The sequence below is a fragment of the Tinamus guttatus genome, unplaced genomic scaffold (assembly GCF_059628265.1).
Source record: "Tinamus guttatus ecotype Peru unplaced genomic scaffold, ASM5962826v1 Tinamus_guttatus_pri_ptg000325l, whole genome shotgun sequence".
Classification (NCBI taxonomy): Eukaryota; Metazoa; Chordata; class Aves; order Tinamiformes; family Tinamidae; genus Tinamus; species Tinamus guttatus.
The window spans coordinates 414442-435399 of record NW_028288859.1 but is presented as its reverse complement, the minus strand read 5'-3'; the positions used below and the strand labels follow the sequence as shown (position 1 = coordinate 435399).

At 44.5% G+C, this 20958-nt stretch overlaps 1 protein-coding gene across 1 annotated transcript in view; it reads right to left on the bottom strand.

Annotated features, from left to right (window-relative positions):
• The window catches only part of NEB (nebulin), a 120218-nt gene that overhangs the window by 57265 nt on the left and 41995 nt on the right, over positions 1-20958 (bottom strand). Inside the window, 33 exon segments of the mRNA XM_088529148.1 lie at positions 96-407; positions 861-889; positions 892-967; positions 1578-1682; positions 1917-2120; positions 2585-2896; positions 3547-3654; positions 4489-4593; positions 4828-5031; positions 5356-5667; positions 6060-6167; positions 6340-6444; positions 6569-6772; positions 7006-7317; positions 8190-8297; positions 8800-8904; positions 9228-9431; positions 9865-10176; positions 10648-10755; positions 11441-11545; positions 12227-12430; positions 13043-13354; positions 14108-14215; positions 14317-14421; positions 15100-15303; positions 15674-15985; positions 16818-16925; positions 17027-17131; positions 17445-17648; positions 18025-18336; positions 19510-19617; positions 19719-19823; positions 20654-20857. Of these exon segments, the coding sequence (XP_088385274.1) occupies positions 96-407; positions 861-889; positions 892-967; positions 1578-1682; positions 1917-2120; positions 2585-2896; positions 3547-3654; positions 4489-4593; positions 4828-5031; positions 5356-5667; positions 6060-6167; positions 6340-6444; positions 6569-6772; positions 7006-7317; positions 8190-8297; positions 8800-8904; positions 9228-9431; positions 9865-10176; positions 10648-10755; positions 11441-11545; positions 12227-12430; positions 13043-13354; positions 14108-14215; positions 14317-14421; positions 15100-15303; positions 15674-15985; positions 16818-16925; positions 17027-17131; positions 17445-17648; positions 18025-18336; positions 19510-19617; positions 19719-19823; positions 20654-20857 (5829 nt within the window).

Sequence of the window (20958 nt, the reverse complement as noted above, 5' to 3'; positions counted from 1 at the left end):
CCTTTGGAATCAAACAATGTAATGGAAAATAAAATACTTTAAAGAGTGAAAATAGTAGAGCAAGCAGTATTTCCCACATCTCTAAATATACGCACATCGCTCTGCAGGTCATAGGCCTTCCTTGCATGGATCACGTCATTCTGGTCAGGCAGACACGTCCACTGGTGGAGGTAATGCCGGTAGTCGACATCACTGACTAGTGCCTGCCCTTCCTTGGCTGCCTGCAAGGACATCATGTCCACTGGGATGTGCACATGGGACTTGGAATCGTTGTAGGCCTTGCGGTAGATTCGGTCGTTCTGCAGCTGCATCACGCGTGCAGCCCACGACAGCTTGGGGTCCTCCTTTGCAGTGCGGCACCCAATGTAGTGCCCCTTCTGCTTCTCATGCGTTTCCTTGTACTTGTACTGAGAAATGTAAAAGAAAAAAAATAGTCACACGCTTCTCATCGTAACATGCGTGACAGATCAGTGATTCTGCAAAAGCATGGCTGGCTTTGCTTACGGCATTGAAGCAGACACCTGCACACATTACACACGCACACCTCTGCACCAGCCACACCTCACAGCCTCACAAAGGGATAATTACAAAATCATGTGTAATTATTGCTGCTGTCTGACAGATAACACTTTGTTACTGAGCACTCCTAGTACCTTCACAAAGACTTCACATAGAGCACTTGCCAGGAGGCCACTTCTAGCCTCTTTTGCAAGAGAAAGACGGACATGCTGAGCTCAGTTTCAAAATAACACAGGGACACAAAACACTGGACTGCTTCTAGCTCAGCTGAACACCTCTCAGTTCTGCTCAGTTTGACACACACACAGACACACAGAACGGAACTTGCAGCAAGACTGTACCTCACTGGCGATGTCTCTGGAAGCCTTGCATGCTTGATGGAAATGGCGTCAGCTCTTAGGTCATAGCCTTTCGCCTTGGCCTCATCCCAGTCCTTCTGATAGTGTTTCTGGAATCAAAATCAACCACCCAGTTTACATCTAGTAGACACACTGGAATAGTGACACTGGAATAGACACACAGGCAGGCTAAGGGGACAGCTCTGCACCCAATGCTGCTGCACCTGGACTTCAGCAGGACCTTGTAACTGTGACAGCTTCTCATCTCACACACCTGGATGCATGGCCTGTCCTACTGATGTAAAACAATTGTTCTACCTGAGAAAGAGCATCCAAAATGCTCTGAGCTATGAAGCTTCCTGACAGCCACTAGACAGATCCTCTTTCTTCACTGCTCCTTTTCTATCAAGAAATGGAGGGGAGGCTGGGGGGCTCAGGCAGCCTGTGAGACTGAGAGAAAAGAGGAGCCTTTACGTGGCCAGAGACACCCAGTGCACCTCGCACTTCACACCCAAGGACATAGGGGCTAACTCTTCTGTGGCATTTGCTCTCAGAAGCAGCCTGGACAACCTGGATGGAAGTCATCGTTAATACGTTTGCACAAATAACAAATAACCTCAGCACCTCTGTGACTATGAAAGAGAACAGAAGGCTACCACCTTGCAGGCTGTAAGGAACCTAATTTAATAATGCTTCATGTGGATAAGGTTATTTTCTTACGTTGCTGATGTTCTGAGCGTTGACTCTGGACTGCAGCATGTCAGGTGTGTCGGAAGGCAAGCAAATCTGCGTCTTGTCTTTGTCCCAGGCCTCACGATACAGGCGCTAAAGAGGAAGGAAGCATAAGGACATTTCACTGCACACTGAGCACTCACCAAACGCAAACAGAGGAACTCTGTGGTAATGCCAATTTGCCCTTCTTTCAACTTGGGCAATTTCACAGTAAAGACTTTATTCTTTCCACAGCTTGCTTTGAACAGAACTGTTGGGTCTACCACAGACACAAGGAAAGTAAAAAGGCACTGCATAAAATGGAAGGCACAGGAAAAATGAGCTTACGTGGCTGAGCTGCAGAGCATTGATCTTGGCCTGGACAACATCTGGCGAGTCCGTAACGCTGGTGAACTTCAACGCGTCTGGCCGTGTGCGATACAACCTGTCGTTCAGGAGCTCCTGGGCTCTCTTGGCTTTGAGCACGTCCACAGATCCTTCCGTCAGCCAGCCAATGCCACGCAACCACTCCAGGTCGGACTTGTACACGTTCTGCAAACAAACCAGGGGGTCACAGCCATTGCAGCGAGAACAGCAGGCACACGGAGGGCCTGGACAACATCTTCCCCACACTGCTTGTCCCAGTATTTAGGCTGGCATATCAAGCTCTCTGCATGCTCACCTATACCCCATGCTTGCATAGCAAGGAAATCAATGGCCTTTTGAATATATATGCTATATGCAAATAAATGTCAGAATTCTACAAGATATATATTTTATGAAAACCAAAAATAACATTGGAAACATAGATTTCTCTTTTATGAGAAGGGCTCAAAATACTTCTGGCCCCATGCTGTAAACACTATTGCTTTGGAAGGGACCATCCACACGGATTAAATAAACAAGAGCTGCTTATGGGGATATGAAGAAATGATTGAGAGGCTACCTGCCCCCTCACTAACCAGCAGGCACTCACATCCCTGCCCTACACCTTCCGCACACAGACTCTCACTCACATCGCTCTGCAGGTCGTAGGCCTTCCTTGCATGGATCACGTCATTCTGGTCAGGCAGACATATCCACTGGTGGAGGTAATGCCGGTAGTCGACATCACTGACCAGTGCCTGCCCTTCCTTGGCTGCCTGCAAGGACATCATGTCCACTGGGATGTGCACGTGGGACTTGGAATCGTTGTAGGCCTTGCGGTAGATTCGGTCGTTCTGCAGCTGCATCACGCGCGCAGCCCACGACAGCTTGGGGTCCTCCTTTGCAGTGCGGCACCCAATGTAGTGCCCCTTCTGCTTCTCATGCGTTTCCTTGTACTTGTACTGAGAAATGTAAAAGAAAAAAAATAGTCACATGCTTCTCATCGTAACATGGGGGACAAACAAAGGGCTCTTTCATTCTACCTCTGCCAGTCTTTTGAAAAACTTTCCCAGAGCTAATTCACCCAACACAGGCAAACCTCAGACCCCGAAAAGGTACTTCCCAAATCATCAGTGATTCTGGAAAAGCACAGCTAGCTTTTCTTATGACTTGCAAACATTGAAGAACAGCATTGAAGCAGACACCTGTCACATCACACACGCACACTCCTGCATTCTGAGCACCAGCCACACCTCACACCCTTACGCAGACTTTCTTCTACCGTGGGTATTATGAGCATCGCAAGTCGTTCAGCAGCACCCACAATCATGACCCCACTAAAAGCACTTGTAATTATTGCTGCTGTCTGACAGATAACGTTTTGCTACTGAGCACTCCTAGCAACTTCACAAAGACTCCACACAGAGCACTTGCCAGGAGGCCACTTCTAGCCTCTTTTGCAAGAGAAAGACGGACATGCTGAGCTCAGTTTCAAAATAACACAGGGACACAAAACACTGGACTGTTTCTAGCTCAGCTGAACACCTCTCAGTTCTGCTCAGTTTGACACACACACAGACACACAGAACGGAACTTTTCAGTAAGACTGTACCTCACTGGCGATATCTCTGGAAGCCTTGGCATGCTTGATGGAAATGGCGTCAGCTCTTAGGTCATAGCCTTTCGCCTTGGCCTCGTCCCAGTCCCTCTGATAGTGTTTCTGGAATCAACATTAACCACACGGTTTACATCTAGTAGACACACTGGAATAGGGATTTGTTCTTTTTTTTCTTAAAGCCCATGGACTTCTGTCTCTACTGCTTGGGTGGCTTGTTTGCCCCCCATAACTAAGAGGGTTACAGAAAGGAGTCTCACCAGGCTCTACCAAAAATTCAAGGGTTAATTTTAACACAGGCTCAAAACTCAAAACACGAAAAGGGGGCTTAAGCCTTCCTGAAGAAGGGTCACAGCACCCTGCTAAGCAGACCATGGGCACCAATTCACCATTTGCACCTCAAATGGGCAGGCTAAGGGGACAGCTCTGCACCCAATGCTGCTGCACCTGGACTTCAGCAGGACCTTGAGACAGCCTTTCATCTCACACACCTGGATGCATGGCCTGACCTACTGATGTAAAACAATTGTTCTACCTGAGAAATAACACCCAAAATGCACTTAGCTATGAAGCCTCCTGACAGCCACTAGACAGATCCTCTTTCTTCACTGCTCCTTTTCTACCAAGAAATGGAGGGGAGGCTGAGAGGCCCACTCAGTCTGTGAGACCAAGAGAAAACAGAGGAGCCTTTACGTGGCCAGAGACACCCAGTGCACCTCGCACTTCACACCCAAGGACATAGGGGCTAACTCTTCTGTGGCATTTGCTCTCAGAAGCAGCCTGGACAACCTGGATGGAAGTCATCGTTAATATGTTTGCACAAATAACAAATAACCTCAGCACCTCTGTGACTATGAAAGAGAACAGAAGGCTACCACCTCGCAGGCTGTAAGGAACATAATTTAATAATGCTTCATGTGGATAAGGTTATTTTCTTACGTTGCTGATGTTCTGAGCGTTGACTCTGGACTGCAGCATGTCAGGTGTGTCGGAAGGCAAGCAAATCTGCGTCTTGTCTTTGTCCCAGGCCTCACGATACAGGCGCTAAAGAGGAAGGAAGCATAAGGACATTTCACTGCACACTGAGCACTCACCAAACGCAAACAGAGGAACTCTGTGGTAATGCCAATTTGCCCTTCTTTCAACTTGGGCAATTTCACAGTAAAGACTTTATTCTTTCCACAGCTTGCTTTGAACAGAACTGTTGGGTCTACCACAGACACAAGGAAAGTAAAAAGGCACTGCATAAAATGGAAGGCACAGGAAAAATGAGCTTACGTTGCTGAGCTGCAGAGCATTGATCTTGGCCTGGACAACATCTGGCGAGTCCGTAACGCTGGTGAACTTCAACGCGTCCGGCCGTGTGCGATACAACCTGTCGTTCAGGAGCTCCTGGGCTCTCTTGGCTTTGAGCACGTCCACAGATCCTTCCGTCAGCCAGCCAATGCCACGCAACCACTCCAGGTCGGACTTGTACACATTCTGCAAACAAACCAGGGGTCACAGCCATTGCAGCGAGAACAGCAGGCGCAGGGAGGGCCTGGGCAACACTTTCCCCACGCTGCTTGTCCCAGTACTTTTGCTGGCATATCGGGCCCTCTGCATGCTCACATATACCCCATGCTTGCATAGCAAGGAAATCAATGGCCTTTTGAATATATATGCTATATGCAAATAAATGTCAGAATTCTACAAGATATATATTTTATAAAAACCAAAAATAACATTGGAAACATAGATTTCTCTTTTATGAGAAGGGCTCAAAAGAAGGGCTCAAAATACTTCTGCACAGAGACTCTCACTCACATCGCTCTGCAGGTCGTAGGCCTTCCTTGCATGGATCACGTCATTCTGGTCAGGCAGACACGTCCACTGGTGGAGGTAATGCCGGTAGTCGACATCACTGACCAGTGCCTGCCCTTCCTTGGCTGCCTGCAAGGACATCATGTCCACTGGGATGTGCACGTGGGACTTGGAATCGTTGTAGGCCTTGCGGTAGATTCGGTCGTTCTGCAGCTGCATCACGCGTGCAGCCCACGACAGCTTGGGGTCCTCCTTTGCAGTGCGGCACCCAATGTAGTGCCCCTTCTGCTTCTCATGCGTTTCCTTGTACTTGTACTGAGAAATGTAAAACATGGTATTACAGAAAATAGTGGATCTGCAATGACTTTTTTATTATTTCACATTCTCCTGATCACTAATGGAGTGAAATATAACTATAATATAACTAAACTGAAATATAACTAAAGTTATATTTATTGAGAAATATTTAATATATTCTTGCTCTTTAGTACCGTTAGATTGTATAGAACAGTATTACTCTCTAAATCCAGACTAACGGCAGTGATTGCATTGCAATGTTAGCTCTGGAAATTGTGCTTTATCATGAACCTCATTCTACTTAAAACCTTCTAAGAGAAATTTGATTTTTCATAGATATTTACGTAATGTAGCTTGTTACTTTATTTCCATTCCACATACTGACTAAAAATGAATGCAGAAGTACATACATCACTTGCAATATCTCTTGATGCCTTTGCACTTCGGATCGGAATTGCATCAGCTCTCATATCATAACCCTTCTTTTTGGCTTCATCCCAGGCTTGTGTATAATGTTTCTACAAAAAAAATAGGGAAAACACCTGCTTAACATTCAGAAAGATGCAATTTAGTTATTTTTTTCTTACAAATGTCCTTAGAAGATATTTTAAAAGGAGATCTCTATGGTTAAGGAAATGCTTACTTTTCTCTGAATTTCAATTATTTTGCTATATATTTAAATGCTCTTACATGGCTAATATTAGCTGCATTGGCCCTTGCCAACAGAAATTCTGGTGTATCAGGCGTGATGTGAATTGAGGTTTTGTCAGCATCCCAGGCTTCCGTGTATAATCGCTAGAAAAGAAGAAAACACATCGCTTTAAAAAGTTTCTTTAAGTGTAATATGATAAAATCAAATAATATATTATATAATAGTATATACATACAAAAACAAAAGAAAATTAAAGACAAAACTTACCTTGTTTATTATCTCAGCATTATGCTTAGCTAAGACCATAGCCAAAGAATCTGTCACACTAGTAAATTTAATCTGGTCCGGTGGCTGACGATACTTCCTTTCACTCAGGATTTCTCCAGCTTTCTTGACTTTCTCGATGTCCACGGAACCGATAGGAACCCATCCAATTCCCCTTAGCCATTCAAGGTCTGATTTGTAAACAGCCTGAAATTTTTTGAAAGTTCATCAGCTATGTACAGATGTGATCAAATATTAAAACAATTGTGAATACGCACAGAATGGCTGGCATACAATTTGCTATCTCTCTATACATTATTTCATATATTTCTAGTACAGTATTAATTTGATATATTTTATATTTTTTGTGTATCTTTTAAAATTACTTTGTACAAGACAATAAATTTCCTGATGTATTACAAGTTTAACAATTCACTCACATCACTCTGTAGATCATAGGCCTTCTTAGCATGGATAACATCATTCTGGTCTGGCAGACAGATCCACTGATGCAGATAGTGGCGGTAATCCACATCGCTGACCAGCTCCTGGCATTTCTTTGCCAACACAATTCCCAGCATGTCCACTGGGCTGCTGAAGTGGGTCTTGGTCTTCTCAAAGGCCTTCTTGTACTCCCGGTCACTCTGGACCTTGGCTACGTGCATGGACCACATCATCTTCGGGTCGTCCTGTATGTTGCGCGCTCCAATATGGTGGCCAAGCTGCTTCCGGTAACCTTCCTTGTACTTGTACTGCAATAAAGCACATTTACATTCCCTTAGTACAATTTTCAATCAAAAATAGTACATACAGTTTAGCATAATCAGCAATATTTTGTTATAGATTTTTCTATAATTGTTTCATACATTCAATTAATTAAATATTTAATGTCACATACTTCCCATTCCAAATCCCTTCAAATATTAAGATTAAAATATAAAAGTTAACATTTTTAAACGTTTATCACAAAACACATTCACAAAGCTAACCTTTACTGATCACTGAACAATCCCCAGGAATGCTATCCTCTAACTCTCGATGATGTATGCTCAGTTTGAAGTAAAACCTGGCACAATCACTGTGTATTTTTACTTCTGTGTTCAGCCACCATTAATTTCAGTAAGACATTGCATCAAAACTATTTTTCTTTAGAAAAGAGAACAGTTTAGAATTTCTAACACTAATTTACTAATGTATTTATTTTAGGGAGAGATTTTTAAAGCATTTATTTCCTCTTTTGAATCAGAAGTGAACTTAATTAACCCCAACATAGAATCATATGCCTGACTGAGCATCCTATTGAGCATCCCAAGGGCATCAGTTAAAACACCTGAATAGGCACAGAATTGATTATCAGGCTCTTTTTCTTATTTATTACTGCAATACACTTCATATATTTTGCAGGTTCCTTCATATATACTTCATACATAAAAAATAAAGGCTGCTTGTTCTTTTTGTACACTAAAGGCACACAGTAGAGTCAGTAGATTATCATGTATTCTATATTTGAATACATTATCATGTATTCTATAAATGCGAGATGTTACATTAGAAACAATGGAACTAAAATTTTGATCATCTTGCATTACTAAAACCACACAGACATGATAAAAACACTGCTTACATCACTGGCAATCTCTCTGGATGCTTTGGCAGCTTGGATAGGAATAGCATCAAAACGCAAGTCATGACCCTTCTTCTTTGATTCCTCCAAAGCCAGTCTGTACATTTTCTGTTAAAAGAAAATAATATTTTTATTTTAAAAATCAGAAAATATGCCCACTTCAGTTAAGTACAATTAAGTTAAAAAAGTCCCTGAATGATATTGTTAATGCTCAGATACCTTAGAAGCTTGAACATGGCTCTACCTTCTCTAAAACATTATGAAATACAGATTCCAAAGATCTTGTTATTATATGGTAGATGCTTAGAAAGTGGAAATAATTTGGATAAGGGAAAGAAAGGAATATTCTAATGTTTAAATTATTTATTTCCATGTCTCGCTGTGGGAAAAACTTCTAGTCTACTATAATTTATTAATATACTTTAAAACCCAAATTAGATTCCTAGGAGTTAATGTACAGCAAAACAACAACCTTGATTTTTGCAGCAGATTTACCTACTTGTGAAGCTAAACAGTTTGACAACATTATAATAGTATTTGAAAAGCCAGATATGACAATATTGTACTTCTCAGAGATCATTTAATCCTTTCAGGTCTTGAGATTACTCACCTGACTGTAGTGTATTTGGTTTTGCTTAGACAGTAGGATTTCTGGTGTGTCAGGCATAACATGAATCACAGTCTTATCTTTATTCCACGCTTCAGTGTATAAACGCTAGAAAACATACAGGAAGAGATTAATGCTGCTTTCCAGTATATGTTGAGTATTTGTAAAACAGGTAGAACACAGAGGAAAAATTACAGGACACACAGCTGCAATTAATGCTTATATATTTATTCAGGTAGACGTAACATTATAATAAAATAGAATGTATCTCAGAAAAGACCCCAACATCTAAAAAATTGATGCTTTATCTTAGAAGGAATAAACTAAAGCATTATTAGCGCACTGGTAATCTTTATATTTCTAGTCCTCTTTCTAGTCTCTAAGGTATAGCTGGAGAGTGAGAATATGTTTTTTAACAAACTAAGACTCACCTTATTCATTGTCTCTGCATTATGTTTGGCTAAGACCATCTCCAGGGAATCAGTGACACTAGTGAACTTGATGGTGTCGGGAGGCTGACGGTATACTTTGTCACTCAAGATCTCTGCTGCTTTCTTGGCTTTTACAACATCCAAGGAACCAATGGGCACCCAGCCAATGCCTCGCAACCATTCAAGGTCTGACTTGTAATAATTCTATTACAAAAAAAAAGTTATTATATTAGTAATTATCATTTCTCTTAACAAATTAGTCAGTGCCTCTTTTCACAACTATATTAGTTATCTCAATATTACTTACATAATTCAAATTATATTATATAATATTCAATAAATCCCAGAGAAAATCTCAGAAAAAATGCTGCCTTTTCCCTGGATTCACAGTGAAGCCTTATTTCTAAGTTGCGCACAATGGCAAATGATAAATAGACCAAATTTAGGAATTAGGTAACTTCATTTATATATTAACCAGTTAATAAATCCTACGGGAGTTCTAAGTGGCAAGTACCACCAGAAAATAAAAATAAGCCTTGAAAGTTTGGTTCGACTACATTTGTATGTGATGGCATATTCCACCAATGTGATATATTAAACGTGTTTCTCCCCCAGAATAACATCAGAAGGCACTCACATCACTCTGTAGATCATAGGCCTTCTTAGCATGGATAACATCATTCTGGTCTGGCAGACAAGTCCACTGATGCAGATAGTGGCGGTAATCCACATCGCTGACCAGCTCCTGGCATTTCTTTGCCAACACAATTCCCAGCATGTCCACTGGGCTGCTGAAGTGGGTCTTGGTCTTCTCAAAGGCCTTCTTGTACTCCCGGTCACTCTGGACCTTGGCTACGTGCATGGACCACATCATCTTCGGGTCATCCTGTATGTTGCGCGCTCCAATATGGTGGCCAAGCTGCTTGCGATAACCTTCCTTGTACTTGTACTGAAATATAAATCAAAATATTATATTACTTTCACTATATACATCTCACCACAGCTTTCTATAATCTAGTCATCAAAAAATTAAAACAATTTTTGAGCTAAAAACATGGATTCTTGTATCATATTCCTGGGATTTTAATAAGAGCCCTAACAATAAATTCTGAAAAAAGTCACTTCTTTCTAGTTTTAGTGAGAAATCATTCCAATTTACAGACTGTAATCCAGATTGCATTTTTAATGATTTTTTGTTAAAAAACAGATTTGCATGCTAAAACATTTAATTAAAACATTTAATATGCACTGTAATGTCCAAATAACTTCAACTCATTTATTTTTTACATTCATATAGTCAAATATGTATAGCAACTCACTTTTCAATACAAATATCTACTGAAATGACTTTTATAGAATCCATCTAATAGGTTTCAGATATCAAGATCAGATACCAATATACAAAGAAACAGTTACTTACATCACTGGCAATTTCTCTTGATGCTTTGGCAGCTTGAATGGGGATGGCATCTCCTCGCAAGTCATGGCCTTTCTTTTTTGCTTCTTCCATGGCATGTTTATAAAATTTCTATGTGAGGAATTAAACAATGTGATTCTTGGAACTAAACTCCATATATTGCATACTCTGCAAAACTGATTGCTGGTCAGCACAGTAGCTAGAAAACTGTTGAGATTTATTCTAACCTAATTTTACCTGTCTTTCTCAATGCAAAGGCCCAGATCATTAGTGGACATGAATTTATACCAAATTAAGATCTTTGCCAAATATTCTTGCTAACAACTTCTCTTTTTCCTTTTAATTCTGTAACTAAAACAAAATATAATTTAACAATAAATTATTTCTCTGATATAAGTGGATTAAAACTTGTTCTTAAAAATCACTTTAATTCATGAGAATTTATTTGCCTAAACTAACACTGAACACCAGGATCACTAGTCTTCAGAACTGTTATGGAAATAGATTTTTTGTTATTTCCAATGCTGGAATAAATTTTGCACCAACAAAATGCAGAATAGCAAAAAGGACTCAAAAATTCCCTGGAGATATACAACATCTCAGAGTGTGCTCTAAACACTTTTCACCAGCGTATGCATAGACTGCTGTATCAAAATGCAAACAACATCTTTAAAGCTAGTATTCCGAGGATCATTATTAGGGGCTAAATTAAAAAAAACCTATATCAGGTTTATCAAAATACTGATGATCCAGGACTGGTAAAAACTGGATATATTTGGAGAGCAAATACACTCACCTCACTGTAGTTTAGCATGTTCTGTTTGGCCAGCGTGATTTCAGGTGTGTCAGGCATTATGTGGATCTGTGTCTTGTCTTTATCCCAGGCCTCAGTGTATAAACGCTGTGAGAGAAATGACATATGTTAAAAAAAGAAAAGGAAAAAAATGATTAGCTGTAATTTATCTCTAGATTAAGATTCTTCAGTGAAGAAGGGCTTCTCTTAAACAAAAAAAAGGGGAGGGGGGGATTAGAATAAGGTTTTCCATGGAATGCTAATCAGATACGTATAGATCTAAGATCTAGTGACAAGGCCTGATCCAAAGAGAAAATAGTTTTATCAACATAAATAGGATTGAGAATAGGCCATAGATTCCAAAAAGTTCTTAAATATAAGTGATATCTTCCACTATTTTAAAACACAGATATTTCAAAGATGGCTCCAAAACAATTAGAGTATTAGTTGCTAGATTACTGGATAAATTTGATATATAGTAGATTACATTAGAGAAACAGCTAAATTCCTATATAAATTATTAGACAAAAATGATTACTACATAAATATTGGAATATGTGCAAAGGTTCACATTAATCGATAATTACAAATTAACTTGGTACCCTAGAACTGGTTATTAAATTAGCACAGGCTAGAAATAAGGTACCTACTGATTATCAAAAGTTTAATTTACACTTGAAAAGCTTTGCAGTCCTAAAATTTCATGCAGAAAAGAGGCTCATTTCTACTGCTGTGTCTCTAAGGTTTAACTAGAGAGTGAAATATGTTATTTAACAAACCAAGACTCACCTTATTCATTGTCTCTGCATTATGCTTGGCTAAGACCATCCCCAGGGAATCAGTGACACTAGTGAACTTAATGGTGTCGGGAGGCTGACGGTATACTTTGTCACTCAAGATCTCTGCTGCTTTCTTGGCTTTTACAACATCCAAGGAACCAATGGGCACCCAGCCAATGCCCCGCAACCATTCAAGGTCTGACTTGTAATAATTCTGTTACAAAAACACAGAGGCAATTGTCTCATTAACATTTCAAAAGTCTCATCTAATACATATAAACGGTTACTTACTGTAAATCGCTTCGATCCTAGCTCAATATGTGGGACACTAATTGTTAGCAAACTAGATTCAAATCACAGTCCTTATATTCAACAGGTTCTATTAACAGAACAAAACACTGGGGAACGGTTGAAAAGTAATGGTGGGATTAAAGGCTAAAATCTTAAAATCAGCAGAACCTGACACAGGAAGCTTTATTCCCAGCAAATACACAGGGTCCACTACAAAATGCATGTCCTCACACCATTTTTCTTGGCAGGGAATGAAGGATTTCTGCCCACTACAATTATGCAATTAAAAACGAAGAACTGCCTTCTCTACTTAATATGCAGTTACTCCATACATAAAACTTCATAACAAGCAACCATTATACTTAACAGGTCCACTCATTTCTAACAGTCTTTTAAAACTGCCTTTAAACAGGCAAAGAAAAACAACACCGTGGAGAAAAAATAATCATAAGACAAAATCCAAGGAGCTTCTATAGTTTATATTCCAAGGAAATTATGTATTCTTAGAAGTCAACATTTATTGCTGAGTACTCACATCACTCTGTAGATCATAGGCCTTCTTAGCATGGATAACATCATTCTGGTCTGGCAGACAAGTCCACTGATGCAGATAGTGGCGGTAATCCACATCGCTGACCAGCTCCTGGCATTTCTTTGCCAACACAATTCCCAGCATGTCCACTGGGCTGCTGAAGTGGGTCTTGGTCTTCTCAAAGGCCTTCTTGTACTCCCGGTCACTCTGGACCTTGGCTACGTGCATGGACCACATCATCTTCGGGTCGTCCTGTATGTTGCGCGCTCCAATATGGTGGCCAAGCTGCTTCCGGTAACCCTCCTTGTACTTGTACTGTGGGTAAAAGATGTTCAGTGAGATTCACACGGGGTTTCATCATTCATCATGTCCATTTTTAAGAACAGACCCTGTTGCACAATCTGCAAAAGACTTAGGGTCTAAACTCACACAGAATTTAGGGTGAAAAAGCATTCAGCTGATGAACAGCAGTCTGCAGCTAAACAAGAACCATAGTATCCTCTGTCTAATACCACCCTCCTATTTAAAAAGGCATTCCCTGACCTACAAATTAGAATGTAATTCTAAATAAAAATAAGTATGCATGAGTACACAAATTTCCAAATTCCGACATCAACAGAAAAGAATTAACAGTTCTACTAACCTACCCTATTCTAAACCACATAGAATCAATTAGAAACTCCAAACACTACAGCCAAAAAAGATGATTTCCTTTCTCTACTAACAAAAAGCAAAACAAGAAGATCTTAGGGGCACTAGTACAGAACCAAATACAAATATTAAATAAGTAGAAGTTTTAACATCAATACCTGATTACCAAAGACACCGATTCAGTAAATAAACAAAAATAAATATAATTGACAGAATAACAATGTATACATTTATAATGAAAGTCCATTAAAAACTAGCATTTACAGACAAGATATACTTCATTCCCTTGAAAAAAAATAAAAGAAACTAAAGTTCCTGAACACTGTATATGAAAAGAACATACAAAATATCAGCCCAGACTGCAAAAGCGAGCCACTAAGACAGTCCAGGAGAAGAAGAGGGTGTCCCTGCACTTACATCACTTGCTATATCTCTGGAAGCTTTTGCAGCCTTGATAGGAATGGAATCTGCTCGCAGGTCATGACCCTTCTTCTTCTCTTCTTCCATGGCAAGCTTGTACAGTTTCTGAAAGAAAGCAGGAGCATTGCCCACGTGTTTCAAACAACACAGCCCCCTGGGCCACCAAAGGCCACCACTGGCCGTTTAGACCCTGCTGAACCACCTACCTCACTGAGGTTCATTTGGTTATGATACGCTAGCGCAATTTCAGGCGTGTCTGGCATTATGTGGATGCTCGTTTTATCTTTCTCCCAAGCTGACGTGTAGAGGCGCTGGAAAAGAATGAGATCACCACGTGAAGGAAGATCCACAAGCACACGGAAACGCACTCAGAGGTTGAGCGGGATGAGGGAGCTGCAGCAGAGGGGACCCCTCCTTTCACGGCCTCGTGCACCCAGGCCGCGCTTGTGCTCCGCAGGTGCAGGCAGCAGGAGGCAGCAGCCAAGGGGCTGCCCTCCACGGAAGCCCACGCATCTGCTCCATGTCACCCTTGGCACAGAGGGGACCCAACACCATGGGCACCTCCTGAGGGCCCTTTCTGAACAACTGCTGTCTGCAGTGCCCTGTTGCACCAGCCAAGTCAAGAGGGACAGAGAGAGGATGCTGCAAGCCATAACAAATACATCCCCTAGTCCCTGCTGCCATCTACATGATGGCATCTCTACAGGAACATACAACCCCTGTCGCTGCACAACCAGCCTATACAACCTACCACCCAAAGCCGGCTGTGAGCCTCCCGGCACACCTTTCCTTTCCAGAGCCTGACTAATGCTTAGCACCTTTCTGTTCAGCAGGGCTCTTTCAAACCAGAACATTCCCCAGAGAACACCGGCCCCTCAGGCAGTAGGGTAGAAGACCCACCAGCAAAGACCACTCCCTGGCAGGACAGAGAGCCTGTGTCCTGCTAAGGACTTCATTTCCTCCCAGCTCCAGAGGGAAGCACAACTCACGTGGTTCATAATCTCAGAGTTGTGCTTCGCCAGAGCCATTGGTATCGAGTCCAGAGGGCTCGTGAATTTGATGGTGCCCGGGTGCTGCCGATACTTCTTCTCGCTCAGGATGAGGCCGGCTCTCTTATTCTTCTCGTCGTCCAACGAACCGCTCGGCGTCCAGCCAATGCCCCTCAGCCAGTGCAGGTCCGACTTGTACACGTTCTGAGAGGAGACACAAGCACACCAGGCAGCTCAGCCATCTCCTCCACCCACACAGAGCTCCTGCCTGCCAAGGCCAGCAGCACCAAATCAAGGAGAGCCCCTGCCTTCAGCCTGGCAGACAGAGGGATGGAATCCCCTTACGCTCAGCACACCAACAGAAAGGTGTCTGATGCAAACTGTCACCATCATGTATGACCCACACAATCTTTGCCCTCACGGGGCTTACTCAGAAACACCCACAAAGCCAAGATGGTCACCTTGGGAACAAGCCCCCACAATAACATTACGCTTATGCTCCTCCCCTCTACCTCCTCCACCTATGCACAACAGTCACATCCCATGGGAACACATCCAGGAAAGAACAGCTTACATCACTCTGCAGGTCGTACACTCTCCTGGCCTGTACAATATCGTTTTGGTCTGGCAGACAGGTCCACCGATGCAGGGGATGCTTGTAATCCACATCGCTGACCAGCTCCTGGCATTTCTTTGCCAACACAATTCCCAGCATGTCCACTGGGCTGCTGAAGTGGGTCTTGGTCTTCTCAAAGGCCTTCTTGTACTCCCGGTCACTCTGGACCTTGGCTACGTGCATGGACCACATCATCTTCGGGTCATCCTGTATATTGCGTGCTCCAATATGGTGGCCAAGCTGCTTGCGATAACCTTCCTTGTACTTGTACTGTGGGGTCAAAGAAGAACATCACAAGCTTCACGTTAGCTGTTCCCTCTCCAGCTGTAACCCTACTCGGTGCAAACGTTGGCAGACAAACTCTTTGCTCTCCCCACGTTCCTGGAACACCCGGTGACAGGCCAATGACGTGCAGCACTTCCACCCCACTCCATGGCTACTCAGGGTCATGGGAGCTCAACCCAGCGCACCCACCAACTCCAAACAAGCCACCTGAGCATCCAGGAGCACTACAGAATTCGGCAGAGAGGGTCAACAGCTTTCCTGAGCACCTCTGCTGGAGGCCAAATATACAGCTTCATGCAAAATGTCTGGATGAGTCGCACTGTTTCAACAGCCATACTGGAAATCCCACTTCTATTGCCCCATCTCCATCACCTACAGGGCCAAAGTGTCTGCCACACTGCACTGCACCAGGGTCTCTTCTGCCATGCCACAGGGAACTACCCTGCTAGGCCTGGGCTGCAGCTTCAGCTGCAGACCTCCAGCTACTGACTTTGGCAAGTGACAAGTGACAGCACTTTTCCCTTCAGCCCTGCAATTTCTGAAAGGTCCACTAGATTTCATCAGACACTGAGCTCATCTACTTACACTAAGGGAACAGTCCCCAAATACACAGTAAAGTACAAATTCCTTCGCAACACAGCTTGCCTGGGGCATCACGCACAATCACATACAGGTGCTACAAAAACAAGACCCTCACTCACTGGCTGAGGTGCTCTTGGGCCTCCACTACTCTAGGGCTACAGAGCAGCCACTTTATTGACAAGTGCTCAGACAGCCCCACAAGAAGAGGGGCCACCAAGCGTGTCCCTGTACTTACATCACTTGCTATATCTCTGGAAGCTTTTGCAGCCTTGATAGGAATGGAATCTGCTCGCAGGTCGTGACCCTTCTTCTTCTCTTCTTCCATGGCAAGCTTGTACAGTTTCTGAAAGAAAGCAGGAGCATTGCCCAAGTGCCTCCAACAACACAGCCCCCTGGGCCACCAAAGGCCACCACTGGCCATTTAGACCCTGCTGAACCACCTACCTCACTGAGGTTCATTTGGTTATGATACGCTAGTGCAATTTCAGGTGTGTCTGGCATTATGTGGATGCTCGTTTTATCTTTCTCCCAAGCTGACGTGTAGAGGCGCTGGAAAAGAAAGAGATCACCACGTGAAGGAAGATCCACAAGCACACGGAAACACACTCAGAGGTTGAGTGGAATGAGGGAGCTGCAGCAGGAGGGACCCCTCCTTTGCACGGCCTCGTGCACCCAGGCAGCGCTTGTGCTCCGCAGGAGGAGGCAGCAGGAGGCAGCAGCCAAGGGGCTGCCCTCCACTGAAGCCCAGTGGGGCAGTGGGGTACAGGACCCACCAGCAAAGACCATGCCATGGTAGGACAGAGAGCCTGTGTCCTGCTAAGGATCCCATTTCCTCCCAGCTCCAGAGGGAAGCACAACTCACGTGGTTCATAATCTCAGAGTTGTGCTTCGCCAGAGCCATTGGTATCGAGTCCAGAGGGCTCGTGAATTTGATGGTGCCCGGGTGCTGCCGATACTTCTTCTCGCTCAGGATGAGGCCGGCTCTCTTATTCTTTTCGTCGTCCAACGAACCGCTCGGCGTCCAGCCAATGCCCCTCAGCCAGTGCAGGTCCGACTTGTACACGTTCTGAGAGGAGACACAAGCACACCAGGCAGCTCAGCCATCTCCTCCACACACACAGAGCTCCTGCCTGCCAAGGCCAGCAGCACCAAGCAAGGAGAGCCCCTGCCTTCAGCCTGGCAGACAGTGGGATGGAATCCCCTTACGCTCAGCACACCAACAGAATGGTGTCTGATGCAAACTGTCACCATCATGTATGACCCACACAATCTTTGCCCTCATGGGGCTCACTCAAAAACTCCCACAAAGCCAAGATGGTCATCTCGGGAACAAGCCCCCACAATAACATTACACTTATGCTCCTCCCCTCTACCTCCTCCACCAATGGACTTAGCACAACAGTCACATCCCATGGGAGCACATCCAGAAAAGAACAGCTTACATCACTCTGCAGGTCGTACACTCTCCTGGCCTGTACAATATCGTTTTGGTCTGGCAGACAGGTCCACCGATGCAGGGGATGCTTGTAATCCACATCGCTGACCAGCTCCTGGCATTTCTTTGCCAACACAATTCCCAGCATGTCCACCGGGGTACTGAAGTGGGTCTTGGTCTTCTCAAAGGCCTTCTTGTACTCCCGGTCACTCTGAATCTTGGCTACGTGCATGGACCACATCATCTTCGGGTCGTCCTCTATGTTGCGTGCTCCAATATGGTGGCCAAGCTGCTTGCGATAACCTTCCTTGTACTTGTACTGTGGGGTCAAAGAAGAACATCACAAGCTTCACGTTAGCTGTTCCCTCTTCCCCTGTGACACTACCCGGTGCTAAGGTCTGCAGGCAACTGCTTTGCTGTCTCTGCTTTGAGGACCACCAGGTGAACAATCACTCTAGGACACCTTAGGCCTACAAGGTGCAGCACTTCCATCCCTCTCGATGTCCACACAGGGACAGGGGAGGTCCACCTGAAACTCCCACCAAGCTAGCCCTGGAACTGTGAGCAGTACATGGAATCCAGCACAGAGGGTCATCACGCTTCCTGAGCACCTCTGCTGGGAGAAAACAGCTGGCACGTACCATGTGGTGAAACCCCAGCACTGATTCAACAGGGGAACTGGAATTCTGCCTGCCCTGCCCCTCCTGCACTCACCCCCATGGCTCTCAGTCGCTGACACACTGCATGGCACCAGACTATCATACCTAATGGTGAAGGACCTTAACATCTGAGGCCTGGGGCACAGCCCAGCTGCAGTCCTCCAAATACTGAGTTTGGGAAGAGATAAGTGACAGTACTTTTCCTTCCAACCCAGCACTTTCTGGAGAGTCCAGTAAATGTCATCAGACACTCAGCTCATGTACTTATACTGAGGGAACAACCCTCAACTACACAGTATTGCATAAGATAGAAAACTCAGCTGCTGCACAGATGCCTCCTGAAAAGTACTTGGTAGTAACGGTATGGACATGGTAATGATGGCCCTATGTCAACTGAATCAGCAAACAGGCCAGACGGCAGAAAAAAAATATACCACTGGTCCATTTTAAAATGAAACAAGCCTCTTCATGAAAAACTGCATAGGTTCAAAGTCACAGTGGTGCAATCTGCTAGCTCTGAAGCCAGCACAAAACTCAAAAGTTGTTTTGGATGCTCTGAGAGAATAAGTCAAGAGAAAAAATGTTTTGGACTATTTTTATGATCCAGATTCACCTGTCACGCTGTCCTCACCACCTACAAATTTTTAGCCAACACAGCTTGCCCATACCGCGTACACACCCTCACAAGCAATTGCTACACAAAGAAGACCCTCACAGAACAGCTAAGGACTCCTGAAATGGTCTGTGCCCTCAGTTCTTTTAAGGCAGACACCTTTATAGCAAGCATTCAGTCCCAGAAGAAGAGGTGCCACCAAGGGTGTCCCTGTACTTACATCACTTGCTATATCTCTGGAAGCTTTTGCAGCCTTGATAGGAATGGAATCTGCTCGCAGGTCATGACCCTTCTTCTTCTCTTCTTCCATGGCAAGCTTGTACAGTTTCTGAAAGAAAGCAGGAGCATTGCCCACGTGCCTCCATCAATACAGCCTCCTGGGCCACCAAAGGCCACCACTGGCCATTTAGACCCTGCTGAACCACCTACCTCACTGAGGTTCATTTGGTTATGATACGCTAGTGCAATTTCAGGTGTGTCTGGCATTATGTGGATGCTCGTTTTATCTTTCTCCCAAGCTGACGTGTAGAGGCGCTGGAAAAGAAAGAGATCACCACGTGAAGGAAGATCCACAAGCGCATGGAAACACACTCAGAGGTTGAGCGGGATGAGGGAGCTGCAGCAGGAGGGACCCCTCCTTTGCACGGCCTCGTGCACCCAGGCAGCGCTTGTGCTCCGCAGGAGCAGGCAGCAGGAGGCAGCAGCCAAGAGGTTGCCCTCCACGGAAGCCCACGCATCTGCTCCATGTCGCCCTGGGCATGGATGGGACCCAACACCATGGGCACCTCCTGAGCGCCCTCCTGAACGACGGTGCTGTTCTACTGCTGTCTGCAGTGCCCTGCTGCCCCAGCCAAGGCAAGACGGACAGTCAGAGGATGCTGCAAGCCATAGGAAACAGCACAACACCTACACCCAGCAAAGGCAACACACCCTTTACTTTCTGCAACAAAGCGCAATTGGGAGGATAATATAAGAATTCCAACCAAGCATGCCCGGCTCACTTGAAGAGGCAAACTCAAGCAGAACTGTCCTGCAGCTCTCATGAACATAACACCCACCTACATGATGGCATCTCTACAGGAACATAAAACCCCTGTCCCTGCACAACCAGCCTATACAACCTACCACCCAAAGCCGGCTGTGAGTCTCCCGGCACACTTTTTCCTTTCTAGAGCCTGACTAATGGTTAGCTCCTTTCTGTTCAGCAGGGCTCTTTCAAACCAGAACATTCCCCAGAGAACATCAGCCCCTCAGGCAGTAGGGTACAGGACCCACCAGCAAAGACCACCCCCTGGCAGGACAGAGAGCCTGTGTCCTGCTAAGGACCCCATTTCCTCCCAGCTCCAGAGGGAAGCACAACTCACGTGGTTCATAATCTCAGAGTTGTGCTTCGCCAGAGCCATTGGTATCGAGTCCAGAGGGCTCGTGAATTTGATGGTGCCCGGGTGCTGCCGATACTTCTTCTCGCTCAGGATGAGGCCGGCTCTCTTATTCTTCTCGTCGTCCAACGAACCGCTCGGCGTCCAGCCAATGCCCCTCAGCCAGTGCAGGTCCGACTTGTACACGTTCTGAGAGGAGACACAAGCACACCAGGCAGCTCAGCCATCTCCTCCACCCACACAGAGCTCCTGCCTGCCAAGGCCAGCAGCACCAAGCAAGGAGAGCCCCT